Source organism: Cervus elaphus, chromosome 18, assembly GCF_910594005.1.
Source record: "Cervus elaphus chromosome 18, mCerEla1.1, whole genome shotgun sequence".
Taxonomy (NCBI): domain Eukaryota; kingdom Metazoa; phylum Chordata; class Mammalia; order Artiodactyla; family Cervidae; genus Cervus; species Cervus elaphus.
Genome location: NC_057832.1, coordinates 77,141,649 through 77,163,756, shown reverse-complemented (window position 1 = coordinate 77,163,756; position 22,108 = coordinate 77,141,649). Strand labels below are relative to the sequence as shown.

General features: G+C 38.4%; 1 protein-coding gene across 3 annotated transcripts in view; it reads left to right on the top strand.

Moving 5' to 3' along the window:
* SNX10 (sorting nexin 10) overlaps positions 1–19,217 on the top strand; it is a 66,010-nt gene extending 46,793 nt beyond the window's left edge. For all 3 annotated transcript variants that reach the window (XM_043872698.1, XM_043872699.1, XM_043872700.1), the window contains exons 3-7: positions 4,383–4,469; positions 7,852–7,952; positions 8,516–8,614; positions 16,709–16,921; positions 17,377–19,217. In XM_043872698.1, the coding sequence (XP_043728633.1) occupies positions 4,383–4,469; positions 7,852–7,952; positions 8,516–8,614; positions 16,709–16,921; positions 17,377–17,458 (582 nt within the window). In that variant the 3' untranslated portion in view covers positions 17,459–19,217. The remainder of the gene's footprint in view (positions 1–4,382; positions 4,470–7,851; positions 7,953–8,515; positions 8,615–16,708; positions 16,922–17,376) is intronic.
* The last annotated feature ends 2,891 nt before the right edge of the window (positions 19,218–22,108 follow it).

Sequence of the window (22,108 nt, the reverse complement as noted above, 5' to 3'; positions counted from 1 at the left end):
TTCAAGTACGTATTTTAACTCCAACTAGGCAAACAAATTGTTGTCTGGTAGAAGTCTTAGGGGACTCCGGTTATTGGAGCTCTCAGGATGATTTTCAATTATTTCTATGTAAATAGGTGCTTCTGGAGTTCTTTAGGGTGCTCGAAAAACAGTTGATTCTCATAGATCTTAAACATTATTCTTGTAGCCATGTGCTGTTAATTGGCACGCCCTTAGAGGAGGGGGTTTGTTAAATTAAGATAAACTTTAGACCAGCTGCTAAATAACTTATCATTAATTCATGAAGTCCAAGAACCCAAGTGGATGAGGTTTTTATTTCAGTTGAAGTTTGATCTCATCTTTATTTTTCCCCCTGAAGGCAGTTCATTTATTCCTACAGGCATTCATTTATTCATTAAGTGATATTAATGGACTGCTTTGGATGTACCAGGCACTCAAGTTACACTGCAAAGCCTAAGCTACCCTAAAGGAGCTTAGCATCTAGTGAAGGAGGCCGGCAGGTAAGTACAGTGCAACAAGGCATGGTGAAAAGAGAGGACGCCCAAGGTCTGCTCGGAGGCAGTAGGGGCTTGGAGAAGAGTCAAATTAATCAGACTGAATGAATCTGAGGATTTCCAGAGGAATTCCAGAAGGATTTCTAGAGACTGAGTTACATTTTGAAAATGGATTTGAGTTAGCAAAAAATAAAAGAAAGAACCAGATGATGACAATAAAGGAAAAAGCAGAAAGCGGGATGAGGACAGCAGTCCAGGTAAGAACAGCGTGTTCAAAGGCACGCAGGTGTGAAATGACCTGCTATGTATGGTGATGCAAGCTTCGCCTTTGGAGATAGGTAGAGTGAAAATCATGAAAGGCTGTATTGTGCTAGCTACAGAGTTTGAACTTGATCTTGAAGGTCATGGGACAGGTTTGGTAGGATTTTCAGCAGGAAAATGACATCATCAGATGTGTGCTTTGGAACTGTTCTTGTTTTAGTATGGGGGATGAATTGGATACAGGCCCAGAGATCAATTAGCAGCACTTGCATTAACATTGGGCATGCTATCCGTCCTTGGGTCAGAGCACTCACAGAGGGAATAGAGTGGTGGGTGTATCAAAGGAGGGTGAAACTGTAGGACTTGGTCAGTGAGTCAAAGACAGAAGTCTGGGGACTCTAGATTTTTGGCTGGGGCTGCTGAGGATGAGATGAGGAGGAGGATGTGGGAAGGGTGTGGACTGTGTGCACTAGTGGGATTTTCAAGTGAGCCTTCTAGGCAGGAGGCTGGATATGTGGGGAGATGCCTGGACCGAGATGGAGAGAGAATCATCAGTTCGTGCTGAGTGCTTGAAACCATATGTTTGGATGAGGTCACCCTGGAATGGTAACAGGATGTGAAGAACAGCAGCTTGGGATGGCTCTCAGGGCCACAGAGATGTGGAAGGGAATGAGAAGGAAGGAAGCTTACTATTTAGCACTTCAACCAAGTTAAAGATTTTCAGGACTGAGAAAGTATTTGGAGACTTAGCACCATCGTTAATTTTGAGTGTGCATTTAAAGTCCATTGCTGTGTTCTTAGGAGATTTTTTTTTCCCCCAGCATAGTTTTAGAATCTGTTTTCAACATATCCTTCCCTACATAAAGATTAGACATAATGAGTATTAATAAAGGTAGAATCTGAGAATTCTAGCCCATTAAGATGAGGAAACTAGGTTCCTTACTGTAATTTGTCATTATGATATTCATTCCTTCTACAAATATTATGAGGGGCCTGCTCCAAGCGAGTCCTGTGAAGTCTCTAGGTCTCTGTGCCTTTTACTGAAAAATTACAATATTAAAGTATTTGCTACTAGGTTCTTAAATTAATAAATTTGTACTTAAAAAAGATAATTGGGTTAGCTTTTCTGAATTGCTTATTACCAAGGTCTTTGGAAAGACCTTCATGCTTTGGGTTTATAAGCACTTTCCTTTCTATGTAATATTTGACTTCATGTAGCACAATAAAAATTTTCCTGGAGCTTTCACAGGTATTTTGTAATTTGGTTCTCTTAATGAACAGCTGAGATAGGTTGGATAGGCATCATTCCTATTTTCCTGATGTAGAAACAGAAGCTCAGTGAATAAGCACATAATTTAGGAAGTAAGTGAACAAGAATTTACCCCTGGTCTTGTGACCATAATTTCAGTGTTCTTTCCATGAAAAGGGACATATTACTCAAAGTTTAGATGTTAGTAGTTGAGCAATAGCAAACAGGCGAGAAAAGTTCTGATTTTTTTGAGAAATATTTGTCATTACTACCATCTTCAATTAATACTATGTTGAGTGGTAAAGGAGTGGTGATGCTGTAGTAACTGGATTCTATAATTTTAGTTCAGAAACCCTTTTTTAAATGACAGGTTTGTAGAAAGGTGACAAATGCATTTGTTTGTCTTTTCGTTTTTGTTTAACCTGGGTAAAGGCTCACTATTTCAGTAATGGGTGCGGGTCTTCTACTGTTAATATGGAACACTGAACTGTTGGAAATATTTAATTTCCCCTGTGGGATTTTCAATAACTTCTGCTTCTCCAGTGGAAAAGTGGGGCTGCCAGCACCCTGTGAGGGAGTGTGGCTTCCATGTGACTGGATGACTGGGAGCCTTCTCCCTTAGTTGGGCTGAACAGGGGGCAGGATAATCTTCTTAGCCCTTGTCAATATTCTGTCTTGCCCTGAGTGTGTGGGGACACTGTAGAGGGTTAGATGTGGTCTACCCTGGACTTGGTCTTCTCTCCTGTTCTTAACCTATTTGTCCTTCTGTTTATTGATTCACTGATGATTGATTCATTCCTTCTAAGAACTATGGGTGTGTGAAAAGCACTGCGGGAAAATGAGTTACGTCCACACACTCTGGTAGGAGATGGAGGTGAAATGTGTACTCAGGGCAGGGTGCCTGGTTTCTGTTTCATTTCTGCCCCTGGTCAGGATCCGCTTTACACTGAACCAGTCACACTTTGTGCAAGAGGGGCTCTTATCAACAATTGTTTTTATAATCCTTCTTATAATTAAGAATGTGCGTTTAAGAAATAATGGCCAAAATGTTTAGAACATTGCTGTATTGTTGCCTTGTTTTTATTGTCTGTCTTCTAAATGATTTAAAAATACATAATGAAAAGATTTCAAAGTAAGTCTTTTTGGAGCATTAACTCATCACCTCTGTAAGCATATTGAGGACAAGCAGTAGCGCAGAAATCTCCAATGCAAGAACAAAGTATTACTTTAGAAGGTGAGACTTATAGGTAGCAAAAGCTACTTAAGGGAATGTGGACTGTTTTTCTCCTTTTCTGTTAATTTTCTGTGTTGCAAACTCTCATTTTATTATCTGCATAACAGAATGGAGGTTCTTTGTCCAGAAAACGCCATAATATTTCTTCTTCTTCTGCTCTGGAGGATTGACAGCCTGCTTCACAGATGTGCCAAAGCAAAGCAGTAGAAAGGCCTACAATTTCAGTCCTGAAGTCTTTTTTTCTTTTTTTCAAAACAAAAGGTTAAAAATATTTAAAGCGAAATTGAGTTAGCATATTTATAATCACCAAATGAATAAATGATACTTTCAAAGATTATCATGCCAAACATAGCACTTTTTTGTTGTACATGTTTTCATATTTTAAAATTAAGCTGATGTAGTGAAGAGCACTTTTAAAAAAAGTGTTTTAAATTTGACTCTGTATTTCCTGTTCTTATTATCTTTAAAAAGGAATAAAATGATCTACTCTGTATTTTTTTAACTTCTCTAACTTTTACCTATAACATGAGGCTGTTATGAAGAAGTTGTTTACCACATGGGAAGGTATATTTTAAAAATAGAAACGTATGTCAAAATTACCCATCTTTCTGTTCATATTACTAAGTTAGTATTGCTTATTCTCAGGGCATCGGGGTGCACAAAAGTCATTTTCAACTCTCCTTGCTTCCTTTTGATATGACCTTTGTTACTCTTTCATATTAGTGTTCTAGCAAGTAACTTATCAGGCAGGGTCTGTAGTTTTAATGCAGAGAAATGAAGAAAGTATGAAATGACCTTTTTTAAAACTTGATAAAAATCTGAACCTATTTTTCATGATTAAAAACTGAAAGTCATAAAAAAAATGAAAATCAGTTTCAGATTACTCTGTTCTTATTATCTTCATATAACCTGTAAAACCAAATCACGCCCAGCTTGGTTTTGCGTTATTGTAAAATTCCATTTGTGGCAATAGTGTTTCTTGGACTTCCTGTGGTGCTTGATTCATTAACTTCTTGTTTTTTTAAAGGATTACAACCACATCATTTAAAGCTCCTTCCAGTTTTGTTCTAGTACAGTCATTTCTCTCAGCCCTTCCGAGCCCTACTTGCAATTCTAAACATATTTCTTTGTGATGCCCTTACAGGAATTTGTAAGTGTCTGGGTTCGAGATCCTAGGATTCAGAAGGAGGACTTCTGGCACTCTTATATCGACTATGAGATATGTATTCATGTAAGTATGCCATCAATAGTACATAGAAATCATAGTAATTTTTAGGTAGCATACATTTGATGGATACTACAATATAAGTGAAATTTATAAAAATATTTCTAATTCAAAGAACTGAAGTTGAATGATTGCAACTAATGCTTGTCTCTTAAATGAAGTAGTATGATGGTTCCTAAAGTTGAAAAATGGACTTATTTGAATTCCTCATTGTACCTTTGTTAATATTAATATTTTAATGTTTATTGCCTTCATGTTGAAGATGTAAAACATCTAAAATTCACAAAGAGTTTTTATAGTTCATTAATGGTATTTCTTTATGATCTGTTATGGCATATTTCTGCAGACTATATTACCTGATAAATCTTAAGTTCTGAGAGGATGTAGAGTTCTATGGAAAAGAGATGTGCAGTGTTTTATATGTAGAACAGAAAAGTGGGAAATGAATATGTGCAATTATTTTTGCCTTGGTCTCAATGCTGAGTAATTAAGACAAGTAATTAATTAGAAATGACTTATTTTATTTGGAAATAATACTGTATCATAATCTTTTGAGGAGTATTGTGTGTTGTGTGGCCTGCTATAATCATCTTGAATAAGGGTCAGCTATCTTTTTCTGTAAAGGGCCCGGTAGTAAAAATCTTTGGCTTTGTGGGCCATACAGACTCTCAGAATCACTGAAAACAGCCATAAACAATACATAAATGAATGAGTATAATTGTCTTCCAATAAAAATTTATTTGTGAAGACAAGTGGCGTATGGATTTGGCCCACAGGTGTATATAGTTTATTGGCCCTTGATCATGAAGATAATCACTTCTTTTGTCTGATTTAGTCCAGACTTCTCTTGAGAGCATAGAAATAGGCTCAGATTTTATCTGTGACTGTGTAGTATTATACAAGTGAGATAAAATTTAGCCACTCTTTACTCTTCCCATTGTTAATAGCTAAATTGTTATATTGGGCACCTCAATGCCACTAAACTCTTTTTTTCTCCTTTCTTCCCTTTTTCTTTCAAACTTCCTCAACTTTGAAAATAAAGTAAAAACTCAGAATGCTTTTTTTTGATGATGGTGTTGAAGGAAGGCCATTATCAGGGTATGCCTTGTATTTTGATTTTGTTTTGGTTTTACTCATAAGGGCACACTAGATATGCATTCTGTGTGGAAAATTAGAACACGAGTATGTAAGACTGAGCATTTGAAAATGAAATGAAATTCTTTAGTTGCCTTTTGACTTCCTCTAAAAAATTTGTGGGTCAAATTTTGACATATTTATTGACACACTTTATAGTAGGTATGAAATTTAATTATCCTCAGGGAGTTAATGAAAGTATAGATCCTTCTTTTCTACATAAATAACTTGATGTGAGTTCAGAAATGTCCATTAAAAGCCAGAAATAATGGGTTCCACAAGTACTATTTGGTGGTGCTCTGGCATTTTTCTGTGGTGGTAGTGGTTGGCCTTTCTCTGAGATGCTAATAAATTGACAATAAATACATGTTCTTGGCTTGGTAGATAGCAGAAACCAGCAACTAGATTTAGAGGAACTTAATAAATTAGTGATCTCAGTGTAACCTGATCCTGAAGAGGCTTCCACCTGTTGTATGATAAGGAATGGGTGGGGAGCCTGGATAGTTGTAGTTAGCCTCGCTTAGACACTGCACCCATAGACCCATAGAGCTTTGCAGGTAGAGGAGCTGGTGTTTAACCCATTTAAGTTAGCCTCAAGGGAAATAATACCAGACAACTCTGAAGTCATAGCATTTACCTGGAATTTTAAACTAATGGATGGTCAAGGTGAGTAGCCCTTCATGTGTTCTCTCCCGAGCTTGTCCTTCAAATGAAGGACTTATAGATAGACCTTTGTCTGGTGCGGGCACCACGTGGATCTCCAGTTATTCCATCCACAGTGGTTCTGAGCAGAGAAATGAAGGGAGCTGCCCTGGACCCCATCTACGCCCGAGGCTCAGGAGGGTCTGCAGTGGCCTGGTCCTCTCCCGGGAGAGAACACTGAGAGGATGCCCACCCAGCCTCCCTAGGGCATGGATCCTGATGTAAATGGCCTGCCGACTGAGTCCCCAAGGGTCACATTAGAGGGGGGCCCTGGTGCGCTCTGAAATCCACACACACAATGTTATTATTGTGCCATAAACTCCGTCTAGCGCATTTTGTTGCCGAATTGTCCACAATGAGATTTGGGCCAATAACTACTTTGTGGACAAGTTTCTTAACCTCTCTGCATCCTGAGACTCTTTGAATTTTATACAGTTCAGGAATACCGGGAACTGTGCCGTACATCTAACGGGGACCGTTAGGAACTAATCCAGCCTTTGGGTGCATATTAAGCAAGTTGATAACAGTTTTTGAAGTAATATCAATCTCTGGGGCAAAAAAGTTTCTCATTTGGCAGTATAAAGAGTATGAAATAGAATGTTGAAATTAATAGGCAGAATAGAGATCTTCTTACAAAACCAATCCCTTGTTTTACACAAAGGAGAAACAGCCTTGGGTAAAACCCACAGGAGAAGCATCGAGGTTTTGCTTCAGGTAGGGACTCTGAGGGTGGCTTTTCCTAAATCTGCCTTAAGGTAGCAGAAAGTACCAGTTATATCTAGTAACTAATGATAATATTAAGAAAGAACATTTGCCATTGCATATTGTCAATCCTGACAATGACCCTGGGAAACAGGAATGTGCTATTTCATCCCCATTTTCCCATCCAAGGAACTGGAGTTCAAGTCACTTGCCTTATGGCAGAGCCAGTACTGGACTTTGGGTCCTCCACACACATACTTGTCCTGTGCACTACATGCCTCTTTCCCTTGATCACACTCTCTTGCATACCTAGTAGAGATGGGGAATGCTGATCTCTTGTTTAAAGGTGATTTCAGGATCCCAGGTGATTTGTGTGGTCTGTGGTGATGGCCGTATCAAGGACGTGGCCTTCTGCAATGTCATGTTGAGGACCATGAGAAGGTGTCTCTAATCCCCAAAGGCTTCTCCATGGATGGATGACTGGGGTTAAATGCAGTGGATGACTCTGAGCTTTTACTGATCATTTATGCTTCAGGATTTTGTCTACTGTTTAGAATTTGTCTCTGAAAGGAGTGCTATAGATGAGCAGGAAGCTCTGTCAGGACTCAGGGAAAGTCAGGTTCATGCCTTGCCCCAGGACATCACTGCTCATTAATGTCACCCCAGCTGTTTTCATGGATGCAATGTTGGTGGGTTATATGCAAGATTTGAGTATGGCATAAATGCAAATCTATTTTTGATTTTTAAAATCCTACTTTAAATGAATATTGGGGCATATAGAGTGTTATAGATACAAGAAAAGCATGTTTTCCTCAAGTGAGGCTTATGTTTTTTTGTTTTCTTTAAACAGACCAATAGCATGTGTTTTACAATGAAAACATCCTGTGTGAGAAGAAGGTATAGAGAATTTGTGTGGCTGAGGCAGAGACTCCAAAGTAATGCATTACTGGTGTAAGTGATTTAAAGAGTATATTGAGAAGACTTTATTATTATATTCAATATTTAAAAATTTGACACAGCACTATATATAAAATAAGCAACAATGATTTACTGAATAGCACAGGGAACTATATTCAATATCTTGTAATAACATGGATAACAATCTGAAAAACAGTGGAAAACTCCTGAAACTAACATAATATTGTAAACAATATACATCAATTAAAAAATTGACATGTATTGATATATATAAAGGATTTTGTAGGCTTTCTTCTCAATTGCAAAATATAGCTTTATTTTTTTTGCTGTTGCCTCTGAATTCAAAATTTACCACTTGAATTATACTAATTTATATGAGTATTGATCATGAAAGACCTCAAAAATGTTTAAAAATATTTTTTCTTTAAGTTAACTGATTTTTTCATACCCTTATTGTATAATGTAACTATAAAATATGTGTATAATTATAGTTGTGTGATAATTATCATGCATGATTTGCTTTCATTTTGAGGGATTTCTGTAACTAAATCACCTTGATTTGATGATTAAAAAAAATTTTTTTTCTTTCTCATAAGACAACTGCCAGAACTTCCATCTAAAAACCTATTTTTCAACATGAACAATCGCCAGCATGTAGATCAGCGCCGTCAGGGTTTGGAAGATTTCCTCAGAAAGTAAGTGGGCAGACACTCTGGTGGCCAGATGGGAGATGTGAGCACAGTGCTCCGTAAGAATTGGGAGTCCTGTGGTCAAGCTGGAGAGAATGTTCCTGTTTCTAAAATGCTGATAATCTGCTTTGGGGGGATGCTCAGTAATTCATTTCCTATATTGTTAGTCATTCAGTCGTGTCTGACTCTTTGCAATCCCATGGACTTTAGCCCACCAGTCTTCTCTGTCCAAGGGATTCTCCAGGCAAGAATACTGAAGTGGATTGCCATTCCCTTCTCCAGCGTATCTTCTCAACCTAGGGATTGAACTGGGATCTCCTGCATTATAGGCAGAATCTAGGCAGATTCTGAACCACCAGGGAAGCTAGTTTAATCCCTGCCTCCATCCTCACATGTCTTTCTTTTCTCTGTGTCTCAGATTTCCTTTTCTTTCTCTCAAAATAACGTCAATCACTGGATTTAGAACCCACCCTAAATCCAGGATCATCTGTCTTGAGATCCTTAATTTAATTACACCTGCGAAAACCTTATTTCCAAATAAGGTCATGATCATAGGTTACTGGGATTTAAGAACATCTCTCTCAAGGAGACACAATTCAATCCTCTACAGTACCTTTCAGGTATTGGCCAATAGAAGCCAATGCTAATCCTCCCCAGAACTGTAAATCCATTTGTGCGCTGCATGCTGTGCTCATTCATTTCCTATATTAGAGCGCCATCTTGTGGCTCACCTCACACGGTGCATATTCAGGACCAAACCTTCCAGAAAGAAAACAATGAACTAATTGAATCAGATAATAAATATATACTCCCTTAAGCTATAAAGCAGAGCCAAATTGCTTGGGAGTTTAGCTGACAAGAGTAAAATTTTCCGGGAAACAAATGTACCTTATTAAAAGGCACTTCTTAGAAACTCTCTTTATTTACAACGTTTAGGATCGACATACCAACATCAGCTCTACAGTGGGCTGCTAACACTGCTCTGAGCTCCTCTAAGTGAATAACTTGTTGCTACTCTTTGGAGGGAATGTTTATAAGGGAGTATTTATTGGTGTTTGAATAGTCTTAGTGGGTTATTAGGGCTTCCCAGGTGGTGCTAGTGATAAAGAATCTGCCTTCCAGTGCAGGAGATGTAAGAGACATGGGTTTAATTCCTGTGTCAGGAAGACCTGCTGGAGAAGGGAATGGCTACCCACTCCAGTATTTTTGCCTGGAGAAGCCCACGGACAGAAAAGCCTGGTGGGTACAGTCCATGGCGTTGCAAAGAGTTGGACACAACTGATTGTCTTAGCACACATGCACACAGTGGGTTTTTAACTCTGGAGCACTTGGTAATGGTTGGTACTGCAGTGAAAGTGACTTGAGTTCACACTGCTATAATTACCCCCCCCCCCTTTTTTCCACTCTGTAATGCTGGAATATCCATCCTATGGGACAACACACTGATCCGCACACAGACTCTGAGGCCAGACTGCCTGGGTTCAAATCCTGCTTCTGCTACTTATTAGCTGGGAATTTAGGCAAGCCTTTTACCTCCTCGGTGCTTGTGTTTGCCCACCTGTAAAATGGGGTAATAGTAGTATCTACTTCATAAGGCTGTCAAGAGGATTAAATCAGTTAAGAAATGTAAAGCACTCACAACAGACTGAAATATAATGTGTGATATCCAAGTATCAGCCATTATTTTAATGCACTTAGACATGAAATAGCTTTGAGCTAATTTTTCTATCTTCCTATTTATAGGTAAGGGAATAGGCCGAGTCCTATGACCACTAGTTAGTGGTAGGGCCCAGTCTCCTGAACCATTTCTACTAGCTTCAGGATCTGAAGCCATCTTTTGAGTTTTCTACTCGGCACCTTTGAGCTAGCCTGAAATAATATACTGCCCTCTGGCTGTCTCTCTCTCTATGGCTCACTCATCAAAGGCTTGGGTATTAAGTATCCACATGAATATTAATATTTATTTCCATTAGATTGGTATCATGCTTTTCCTTTGAAGGGGTCATGGAGACAGAGAAACAGCCAAGGTTATAAATTGAGGGAGGGCTGGAAAAGAAAAAGGAAACAGAGGAATAAAAATGACAAGAGAACAGAAGAATCTAACCGAGCCAAGTCCTCAGAAATCCTCACAGTGGTGTTCTTTGGAGATTCATAGGCATGACAGAACAAAGACCTGCTCAAGTTTTTCCTGCCCTTTCCCTTTGGGGATAGCTCCAATTTTAATTGTCTATATGAGACCCAGGTGGTTGATGGCCTCTCCCTAAAGACCTGATCCCCACAGACAAGTTTGCAGAGTGGCCTGTCACTCCAGATGCTGCTGGGGGACGCTGCAGACTGGCCATCGCCAGTGAGTCCCGGACAGGGCTAGTTGTATCCTGCAGTCTCCATAAGCATCTGCGGAGCTGTGTGTTTTCTGTAGAGAAGTATCCTTATTTGAGATCAGAGGACACCATGTGTCTCTTTGCTTATGTGGCTTGTTAAGCCCAAGGCATGTGTTTTTTTGATCAGGAATTACTTCATTGTTTTGAACATGACCTTGCCTTGCACAATTGGGCAACCAAATTCATGCCGGTGTGAGAGTCACTAGGCTGTTGAGGGGTTGTGCTCACTTACTGTAGGTTATTCTTGCGTGCTGTGTTGTTCGGCAGTTTGCTGGTTGAATTTTATGCAGAGGTCATAATGGAAGTGTCCTGGGTCAGGAGCTTGAGGGATTGGGTTCCAGGTCCGTGAATCTTGGCTCCTGGTTGTTTTCTGGCTCTGTAACCTCAGGAAAGTCATTCATTCCTGTGAGCCTTGGTTTGCTGGAAAGTGCAATGATTTAATACACACATCACGACCTCATGGGTAGTTGTGTCATTCAGAGGAGGGTTGGGAAAGGACTCAGTGAGCCAATATATGAAGTGACTGCTTTTGACCAGGCTGGGTACTGAGGACATAGGACTGCACAAGACGGACACGTATCCTTGTCCTCTTGAAGCTTCCATTCTAGCGGGGAGGCAACTGCATACTTATCAGGGATGTCTTGATTCATTAAAGTTGAATCTTGATGTCATCCAGAAGTCAAATCACGGAGCAGACACCATTGTGATGTTATTTGTCCCATTATGGTCTGTGAACATTAGTCTCCAAGAGATGAATTTCACATGAAAAATGAAAGCTGGTGCTTCTATGTGGTCTGCTCCTGAAGGAAACAAGGAGTCTAATACCACACCGTTGGATTCAGTCCTCACCTAAGTGCCCTAAATGCTGTGGCCCCCGCTATCCTCCCCACCATCTTTTCTGTGCCCCTCAAATCTGATACATAGTCCTGTTCTTTGCCCACTGTGTGTAGAAATAGCAGCCTTGCATGTCTTTGCCTCTAGTGGACCCCTCTGTCCCCCCAGCCTAAGCCCACTTTGGGAAACGATGCAACGTGCATCTCAGCCATCTGTGTCCGGACCCCACCTTGACGTCCTCTGGGGCCCGTTGGTTACCCGTTAAATGAGGCCACTGTCGGTAGCCTGTTCCTTGTTTGTAGAGCACTTTTGGAATTTAAGAAAAAAACACCACAATATTAAAGTATGAAATATGCCTGTGTATAGTAGATTCTTAGCATGTATTTTTAATTATTGTTGGCTGCACCACACAGCATGCAGGATCCTAGTTCCCTGACCAGGGGTTGAACCTGCACCCCCCTGCAGTGGAAGCACAGAGTCCCAACCACGGAACCGCCAGGGAATTCCCTTTTTAGCATGTATTTTTAAGACTTGGTTTTTAAACTGGTGATGATGAATGGGAATGAAATTAGGGGGCTTCCCAATAAATGCCCCAAATAAACATGTTGCTTTTTGAATTCTTAAAAGACTTGGTTTTTATATAAATTTTGAAGTTATAAACCAAGAGTATTGTATATGTTCAACCTCTTTGAAACAAAAATACTGCTGTTTCTGTGCATAGGTATGTGTCTATAATATAAATATGTATTTTTTCCATTTTAAGGTTATGTGTGAAGTAATACATATTTGATAGCAATGTATATAGCCTGGCAGTCTTCATAGAGAAACTAGAAAGTTGTTCCTTTGCTGAGGTACCAAATAAGAGGAATTTATACCATTTTATCGGAGAAGGCAATGGCAACCCACTCCAATACTCTTGCCTGGAAAATCCCATGGACAGAGGAGCCTGGTGGGCTGAGGTCCATGGGGTGTGAAGAGTCGGACACGACTGAGCGACTTCACTTTCACTTTTCACTTTCATGCATTGGAGAAGGAAATGGCAACCCACTCCAGTGTTCTTACCTGGAGAATCCCAGGGACGGGGGAGCCTGGTGGGCTGCTGTCTATGGGGCCACAGAGTCAGACACAACTGAAGTGACTTAGCAGCAGCAGCATACCATTTTATTGAAGACTGGCTATGTTTAGCTTTTTACATGTTTTATCTCAATACCTATGACAATATTAGGAGTCAAGTTACATCTCAGTTTTATAGATAAGGAAATTATAAGCAAGGTGGAGGCAGTATATTAATCCCAGGAACTGGCAGCTTTATAATTGGAACTCTTAAATGCTAGCTAAATTAGTTGGTATGGTTGTGAAATTTTTCAAATATATTCATTTTTTCTCTGTCTTGGGTATAATCTCCCTTTGGGACTTCCTCCCTGGCTAATTTTAAATTGTAAGTCACTTTTACGAATAGTTATGAACAAAGAAGTTATAGACTAAATTATAAGCTCTGTTGGTAAGTCTCCAGCTATGAAACTGGCATTCCGACTATTTTTTTGCACTTTGCTATCACAAGTGGGCGCCAACTTTTCTTCTTTACTGAATTCACCCCATTAATATAACTACACATACCTTACAAGGTAGACTTTCATATAACAGTTCTGTATGTCTTAAAAATTTAATGCATTTATATAAATTTTTATGAAAGGATATCATGGAAACACTACAGCTAGTTTTATACACACACACACACACACACACACACACACAATTTTTATAAGTCTTTATGTTCAATAGAGGGCACCACAGCACAGATCATGAATGTCTTCAATGAAGATTTGTAGGTTTTATTTTTTTCTCATGGTAAGCGGTAAACAGGCTGAGTTAATTTTTTCCCCTACATCAAACTGGTAAACTTCCACCCGCTATACAGATGTGTATGTATATCATTATATTGGGTTCTGTAGACTCAGGGCATCCTTAGTTAGGGTTACATGGTTTGCATAGCTATATATATTCTCAGCTGAAGCAATATAGAATACACCTAATAAACTCATGTTGAGGAAAACCAGATTTTCAAATGTGTTTAATTCAAGGAAAAACAGGTTTTGCTTTGTTTAAAGTTATTAATGGAGAAAGGAATAACTCTTGACTCATGTTATAAATAGCTTGTGCTTAAAATTCCTTTAAAATTCTAGAGGCTATTTTTTTGTTCCTTTTATAAGGGCTTGAAAATTATATACGTTTATTTTTATGGAGACTTATAAAGGTGACATTTTACTGACTATTTTACAAAGTACTCCTTACTTTAAGTTTGAAGTTGATTTTAAGTTTGAAGTTGATTTTCTGCTATTAAATTTATTTGTGGAAAATGTGGTGTAAGTATGACTAGGGTAAAAATAGGATTTAGTATTATGATGGCAGTCACAATACTCTGACATATAGTAAATCGGATATTACTTAAAATGGACTAATTTTGCTTACTGAACCAGATGGGAAAATACTGTGAAAATTTTGTATTTTTAATTTTGGAATGAAACACTTGACTGAAAATAAAAATCATAAATACAATTAAAAAATTATTTTTGCTTATTTAAAAATTATCCATGGAGTATGGTGGCATAAATTTAGCCAACCAGACAGAGGAAATTCACAAAACCTAAACTGGGCAGATGTTTTTGCACTCAAGAGCCTGTATGGTTCTTCAGGTGTTCCCAGCCACATCCTTCTCCCCTTTCAGAATTGTGACCTAGGTGTGCCAAGCTCCCTCTGACTGTTCACCTGTGTGTCCTCCAGATGGCAGTATTAAGCAGAAAAGACAAGACTGGGAAATAATGAGTCTAATGTACAGTAAAATTGGAAATTGAATTATAGTTCAAGAAAAAAGACAGTAGCCTCGAGGTCCTGATCAACCTGGACTCTGATCACTTTTGTTTGCTGTACCCATGTGTTAGGTTACTAGCAAGTTAATAACAGTGTGTGACCAGTTCAAGGCTCAATAGAATTGCTTTAGACATGAAATAAAGCTAAAATGAATTTGTGTCCAATATCATTGGCATTAGTGCTCATTACTTTTGTGGTGTAATGCCTCGAAGCATCCAAAATCAATTTTAAAGATTACCCATTATTTTATAAAGAAAATAAAACACATTTCCAACAGAAACAAAGCAGTAAGTATAATCCCATGAACAGTTACTTGTAACGTCGTGGGCAGGAAACCGCTGACAAAAGGACACAGGAAACACTCAGTTCAAACTTCACAGCGACTGCAAGTTAATATTAATGGGTCGTTGCTATATAAATCTTCTCTTGATTTGAAGCGTTTAAAACAAGAGTGGTAAACATTTATAAATGTAGAAAATAAATCTCAAAGAGTAGTAAAAAGGATTTACTACGTTACTCCTTGTACTTGGTAAATTAATCTTTATCATGTGATATGGTCATTTACTGAGGGAACTCAGGGCAGAGGACATGGAAGAGTGGAAATATTTAGCTATTTTGCTTGAGGCCTTGCCTTTTAAAAACGCACCAAGGTTTTACTTTTCATTTTAGTAGGTCAGTAAAGAATGTTTGCTCAAAAACCATTTGTAAACCTATCTGAAGCAAAGAGGACAGCCAGATTTTGGTTTTGATACTGTGTATTTTTCGATGCTTGCCTTCTTTAAGAAATAACTGTCTTATTTGAAAGAGAAGGAAATATTCCAGTGACCTTGGTTTTTAAGTAAATTGATACGAATGATCAAAAGAGATTTACTTTTCTAATTAACTTGTTTACTTTTCTAATTAACTTGTTTTCTGCATCTAAGAATGCAGAATATAAGGTAAGTTTTGTTGGTCTGAAATACTCTATTTCTCATAGATCTCCACATGAAAAATCTGTGTTGAACAGAATCACACTTGAGTTTCAATGTTTCAGGCTTGTCCCCAACATCTGGTCTTAGTGTCTTGTGTTACATCATTGTTGAACTATTAACAGAGACTAAATTATCATATGTCAAAATCATTGCTAAAAAGAGAAAACCAGTTTTTATTTAAACATAAGGGTGTTCTTTGATATGCATTTCAGAAAAGACACATTAACTGATAAGATGAATTTGAGCATGTGTACCTTTTGCTACAGGGCACTTTTTCATTCTCCATGTAGTTTCATTCTCCATGATGTACTAGCTGAAATCTGTTCTCCCTTTGTGAACTTTGATCTTGGAATGTGGGAAGGCTAGTATGTACTTATTACAGACTTATCATACTTTAATTACATATATGGTAAAACTGGCTGGGAGCAATTTTATTTAGTGACTCATTTTAAAATACATACACTGCTGAAGATTTTGGAGAAATTTCTAGTCAATCTTAAGTATTCAAAAAACACTCCCTCTCAATTGAGCCCTTGTGAACCTGTATATAAGCATCTTTGTAAAGTTTGAAAATGTAAGACATGCTGAGAAATGTATTGACTTTTTAATATAGTTTTTAATAGTCGTTGAAAGTTTTGATGTTTCATGACAGCCTAACCAATAAAGATCACAGAACTGACATGCTGGTTGGCAGTAAATTTTTTAAAGGCAGAATAAATTTCTCTGACTATCTAAGCAAAATATTTCCATAATTAATCCACATGGTCATAACAGATGGTTAAATTGAAGAAATGTCCTTGAAGTTATTCTTTTAACAGATGTTCTTAACTATTAGCTTCATGTTTTTACTCACCTAAATTTCCAAATAATCGAATAAAAGTTAACATATGCTTTCATCCTTTTAATAGGGAGAGTCTGTAATTGATGCCAAGTTTGCCATAGTAGAGAAATCACTTCAGTGGCATATTTCTAATGTTTTCCTCTCTCCCACCCTATAATTGTCCCTCCCTGCGCACTGATCGTGTCTTCTTTTTTCTTTTACATAGGGTTCTACAGAATGCACTTCTGCTTTCAGATAGCAGCCTTCACCTCTTCCTGCAAAGTCATCTGAATTCAGAAGACATCGAGGCGTGTGTTTCTGGGCAGACTAAGTACTCTGTAGAAGAAGCAATTCACAAGTTTGCCTTGATGAACAGACGTTTCCCTGAAGAAGAAGAAGAAGGAAAAAAAGAAAATGATATAGATTATGATTCAGAAAGGTATTTCCTTGCATTTTGATTTAACGTATACGTATTTATATAACACATCGTACACATATGCGTGTGTATAGACATATACACACACTCCACTTTTTGTTGATGTAATACTAAGATAATGAAAAAATTAATTGACTGAGATTTTATTGAGCTGTGACAGCTCATCATAGTAGTCTTCACACACACCTCCACACTGAATTAATGAATGCAGTAGAAATTCAATTATCTGCATTCTGATTATGTGACTTTCATTTAGTCAGACTTGAATTATTCGCGTTTAAATTATCTAGCTAAAAAAATATCCAACTGCACTCCAAATGGCTAATTAAAAGTCCAAATTTCCTGTCTCTCTTTGTGACTGGAGATAATTAAAGTTCTCCTCTGTTACTCAGGCTTTGAGTGTGTTGTGAAAACCAATTTCCTCTTTTTATTATTTTCCCCCCTCTCTTCTTTTCCAGTTCATCCTCTGGGTTTGGACATAGTAGTGATGAGAGCAGTTCGCACGGATGTAAAATGAGCACAGCTCCGCAGGAAGCCTGAAAAATAATTCTAATGTTACCATTTTAGGAATAGCAAATTGTGTCCAGTCATAGAGAATAAAGCTTGCGAATAATATATTCTTACCTAAAGCTAACTGTCATATTAAGTATTTAAATTCGTAAAGATGTTGTGTTGTTTATTAGTGGTATTTTTATGTTGTCTTATTTTGGCTAAGCTTCTGTGAAAAGCTAAAAGCCTGTGAATGCAGCACTCTCCTTGATCAGCGCACGCTATTGGTAAAACGAGATCCTGCCCTCAGATGAAATGATTTATATGTTTAAACAAAATCTAGTTGGCTTTATTGCATTTTAAAAGATAGGTAAATAGGTAGCATTTCAAATCCAGATGGAGCATTTCTCCTTGTATTACTGGGGCAGTGTTAGCATAAACACAGCAGGTATGTGTATGACTTACGGCGCAGACCAGAATGCCTCTCTCAGACAGGCAGCTGGAATTTTGTGGGTACCTCCTCTGCACTGGAAAAACACTGAGCTTTGGAATGGTTGATTGAAATATTTTAAGAGCGTTTAACCTTTTCATTATTCTATTTCACACTTAGATGGAAAATGTATCTTACGAATAGAGACATGTTAAAATAATGTTTACATCTTTAAAAATAAAAAGCCCAGAAATAGCTCTAGTCATTTTGCTTATATTTGCAATGTATAGAGGGCTTCCCTGGTGGCTTAGCAGTAAAGAATCTGCAATATATAGATTCAGAAATACATTTTCATTGTCCAAAATCAGCTTTAACACATGGTTTCTGGGAACAAACCGTTTGTTTTCATTATCTGTGTGTAATTAGAATTAGAGGTTCATGATTTATTTTCTGACTTAATGTGCAATTTCTTATCACTAGATAACTTTCAGTATCAGTGACAGTTGCTTGTTAAGTTAAAAGTAGGATCTTATAAAAATTAATAAAATTTGCCAGTAAATATTCCCATAATATAGAAAAGGATATGAACTTGCTAATTTCAGAATTAATTATTCATTTTTTAAAAAGTCCTTTCTTTTAAGGCATCTGCCTAAGGATTGGTATAATTTAACAAAATGTCTTTTTTTATAGTGGTCAAAGATAAAATATCTTAGATAAACTACATTGAACGTCAAATTTCAGATGAGGCAGCATTTTCTTGAGATAACTTCATATTTCTTTCTTGTTGAATGGTATGAAATATCTCTGAAATTAACAAGAAGATATCTTATATAAGGGGGATAACTTGTTGCTTTAATTAAATGTTACCTCACCCTCATTTTAACTAGGAGTTTATTAAAAGTTACTGTATTATTTTAAAAAGTCTGTGAAATGCTTTTAACTGAGACTCAACAGAAAAAAATTAAATTTAGGATACGAATGATTTCCTTAATTTTGCCATTTTGTTTTCTGTTTGGTCTAAAATGTTATTGAACTTTTTGTAAATATTTTTATTTAATGTATCTTGGATCTTACTACTTTTATCATCTAAGACTCATTATTTTAATACTGGAGAAAAAAGATTTAGCAATTTCTTTTTATCTTGCTGACATGTGAAGTTTGCCATTAAGTCATTTCAGTGTGGTCACCAGCTCCTTGGCAATATGTATTTGTATTCATGTTCTGTTTTACAGTAGTTTTGAAAAGCATATATCGTGCCACCAATTGTAATTCTTAGATGATGAGACTATAGCTGTCAAAATTGATATTAAGTAATGTGTAATACTGTGGTATGTAAACTTCATGAGATCATCATTTTCACATTAAACATGAAAAAAATAACTTGTTTGTTGCTTATTTTATACAATATATTTCTTCTGACTTAGATCTAAATTCAGTATATTTCTGAATCATCAGTAATTTTTAATGGATAATTTTGGTAAAATTTGATTTCATATTCACTGTAGTTGTATACATTTAAGGCGTTTAGCCTTGGTTTGGTGGTTTTGATATCTAAGTACTGGCTTCTTAAAACTGATTTCCCAACAGCTGAGAGATTTAAATGAACTTCAGCCCCTAGTGGCTTTCTTGCTTTGTTCAAGTCTCGTATTATTCTCTGGCATATTTTTATAAAGCTTTCTTTAGACAAAGAAAACAATTACTTACATAACTAAATAAAATAGATGTTTATTTAAAACTATTTAAAATGTAACAAATTTAAAGAATTCTTATCCTGGATGCTTTATGATTTGTATACAGCAAAACTATATTTCTCTGGCTAATTCTGAAAGGACATGCTATTCACCTATTAAGCTAGTTTATGTGTTCTGTTTCAGAACTGATTTTATGTATAATCCAAAAGTGTCAACAATGAAAGTCAACAACCTGTTACTTAGGGCTTCTTTCAAAGTCTCACTTGGAAGAAAGTGATTAAAGAAACTGAGTTAAAATTTCAAGTTTTAAAAATTACTAAGGAAAAACAGAAATGCTACTCTTGAGTTTTGTACCTTAAGATATTAAATACCCTGCAGGAGCTTTTTAACTCTAGTTCACATTTTACTAAATAATTAAATACAAACAAGTGATATGCAATAACCTTACTATAGTAAGACAAAAAAAAATTATCTTATGGCTCTTAAGAATTTAAACAAATTCATTTCGCTTAGCCACAGTTACCATTATATCCCAACATTAAATTGAATGTTGTTTTGAACTCAGTTTGTTTTTTGGTGCCTTGAGGATTCATCATTATTGAGTAGCTGTGGTACAGATAAGGTTTTCAATATTTCAGCCATAAAGGAAGACACTTTTCCATGAAAGGCTTCTAAAATTTTAAGACAAAAATAGCAAAAGCTTATTCTATTTATAAGTAAGTTTTCTTAATATTTAAGTCACTTAGTTGATATCCTGTGAATATAACACAGCATCTTTTCAACAGAGGGACAATTTATTTCAATACAATTTTCTGCTTTTGTTTGGAATATAGACCTTTATTATAATTATATAACATGTATATACACATATTATCAAATACAAAAAGCTGTCTGAAATTAGTTATTGTAATTAGACATTCAAAGCATAGGTACAATTTCCTTTGCACATAAAGGTCATACGAAATTAATACATTTTAGTAGAATGGAATTCAAAAATTTTAGGATGTACATAAGCAACAATTTCTTTAAATTTGAAATATTTACAAAGGATTCTGGCTTTCTTCTTTGCCATATGCAGCTCACAAACGAGTCACCATTGTTCCTTTAAGTCAAACACAATTGCTCTTCACTCTTGATGGAAACTTTTCTAGATCATTGTTAGGAACGGTGCACTGGACGCTCATTTATTTTAGCTGCGCAAACTGGTAGTTGACCCCTTTTCTCCAATATTCCAAAGACTTCCTTTCAAAATAATAGGAAACGAGAAAAGAAAAATTAAGCTACAATTTTTCTGCGGAATTTAAACTCTCAAGACACTACGCAGATGGTTTATGCTAAACAGGAAAATACCCTTTCTCCCCCGACGAGAAGTGTAGATGCATCCACACCGCTTGTCTTTGCTGCTAGAGGCACAGCACGGGCATAACTTGTGGTTGTGTTTTTGCTTGTTTCTTACCTCCGGGCCTTCTTTATAGCTCTGCCCCCCACCCCACCGGCGGCGGCGCTCCCGCTGCGGCACCCAGGCCGCCTGTTGGCTGCGGCGCCCGGCCGGCTCGCGCACACTCCCCGCGCCGCTGCCCGCACACGCGCGCTCCCGCTGCCTCCCGCCCGGGCCGCTCCGCCGGCGGCGGCGACTGGGTGGCAGGTAGCGAGCCAGCCGGCCTCAGTCCGGTAACCCATGGCAACCGCCCTGGTAACCCATAGCAACTGCTAGGCGGAAAGAAAGAAGGAAAAAAAAAAAAAAACCCAACGCGGGTGGAGGGGGGCGGCGGGTGGTGAGTGGGAACAACAACCGCAAAGAGACAGGATTTACAGCACCGACCTGCAGTGCCCCCTCCCCTGCCCACCTGCCTCGAATGTGGGCACCGCGAGGCCCCCTTCCTAACTTTAGAACGACAACTTGGCGGCTTGAAAAAAATAATAAAAATAATAATGCAGAGGGACTTGGGGTGACAGGTTTGGTGCGGGAGGGAGGTTTGAATATCGATGACCCCCGGGGACTGCAGGTTCAGTCGTTTCCGGGGCCCGGCTGGTTTGGGAGCGGGCGTGGAGCCTAGGCTACCGCCAGTCGCTCGGGTGGGTTTCGGGCTTAGCTGGGTCAGGGCGGCCCGGCCGGAGCCGGGGAGGCGGCGGCGGCAGTTCTCACTCTAGGGCTGGACCCGTCTTTGTTCTGCAGAAGCTCGCGCGGCGCTGCGCCCTCGACCCCGCCGCCGGGCCTAAGAGAGGGCGAAGACGCGCCGCCGGCTAGGGTGTGGATGCGGCCTGTAGGGGCCCGGGAGCGCTCCGGGGTCGCGATGGAGCTGGGGCGAAGCCCACGCGTTCCGAACGTTTTATCTGCGCCCGCACCGCACACGTTAGTTGTCCCCTCTCCCCTGGAGTCTCCCCAGAGCCCTAAATAAACCCTGCGGTGGGAGCGCCTTCGCGTTAATGCGCCCGCTCCCTTGTGGGTAGGGAGGGGACAGGTGCGCTTGGCTGCGGGACCGGGTCGCCGAGGAAGAAGCGCGTGCTTCTGGGTCCTGAAACGGCCGAGGGTCAAGGTTTAATGTGTGCGTGTGTGTGGAGGGAGTGTGGGGGGAATGT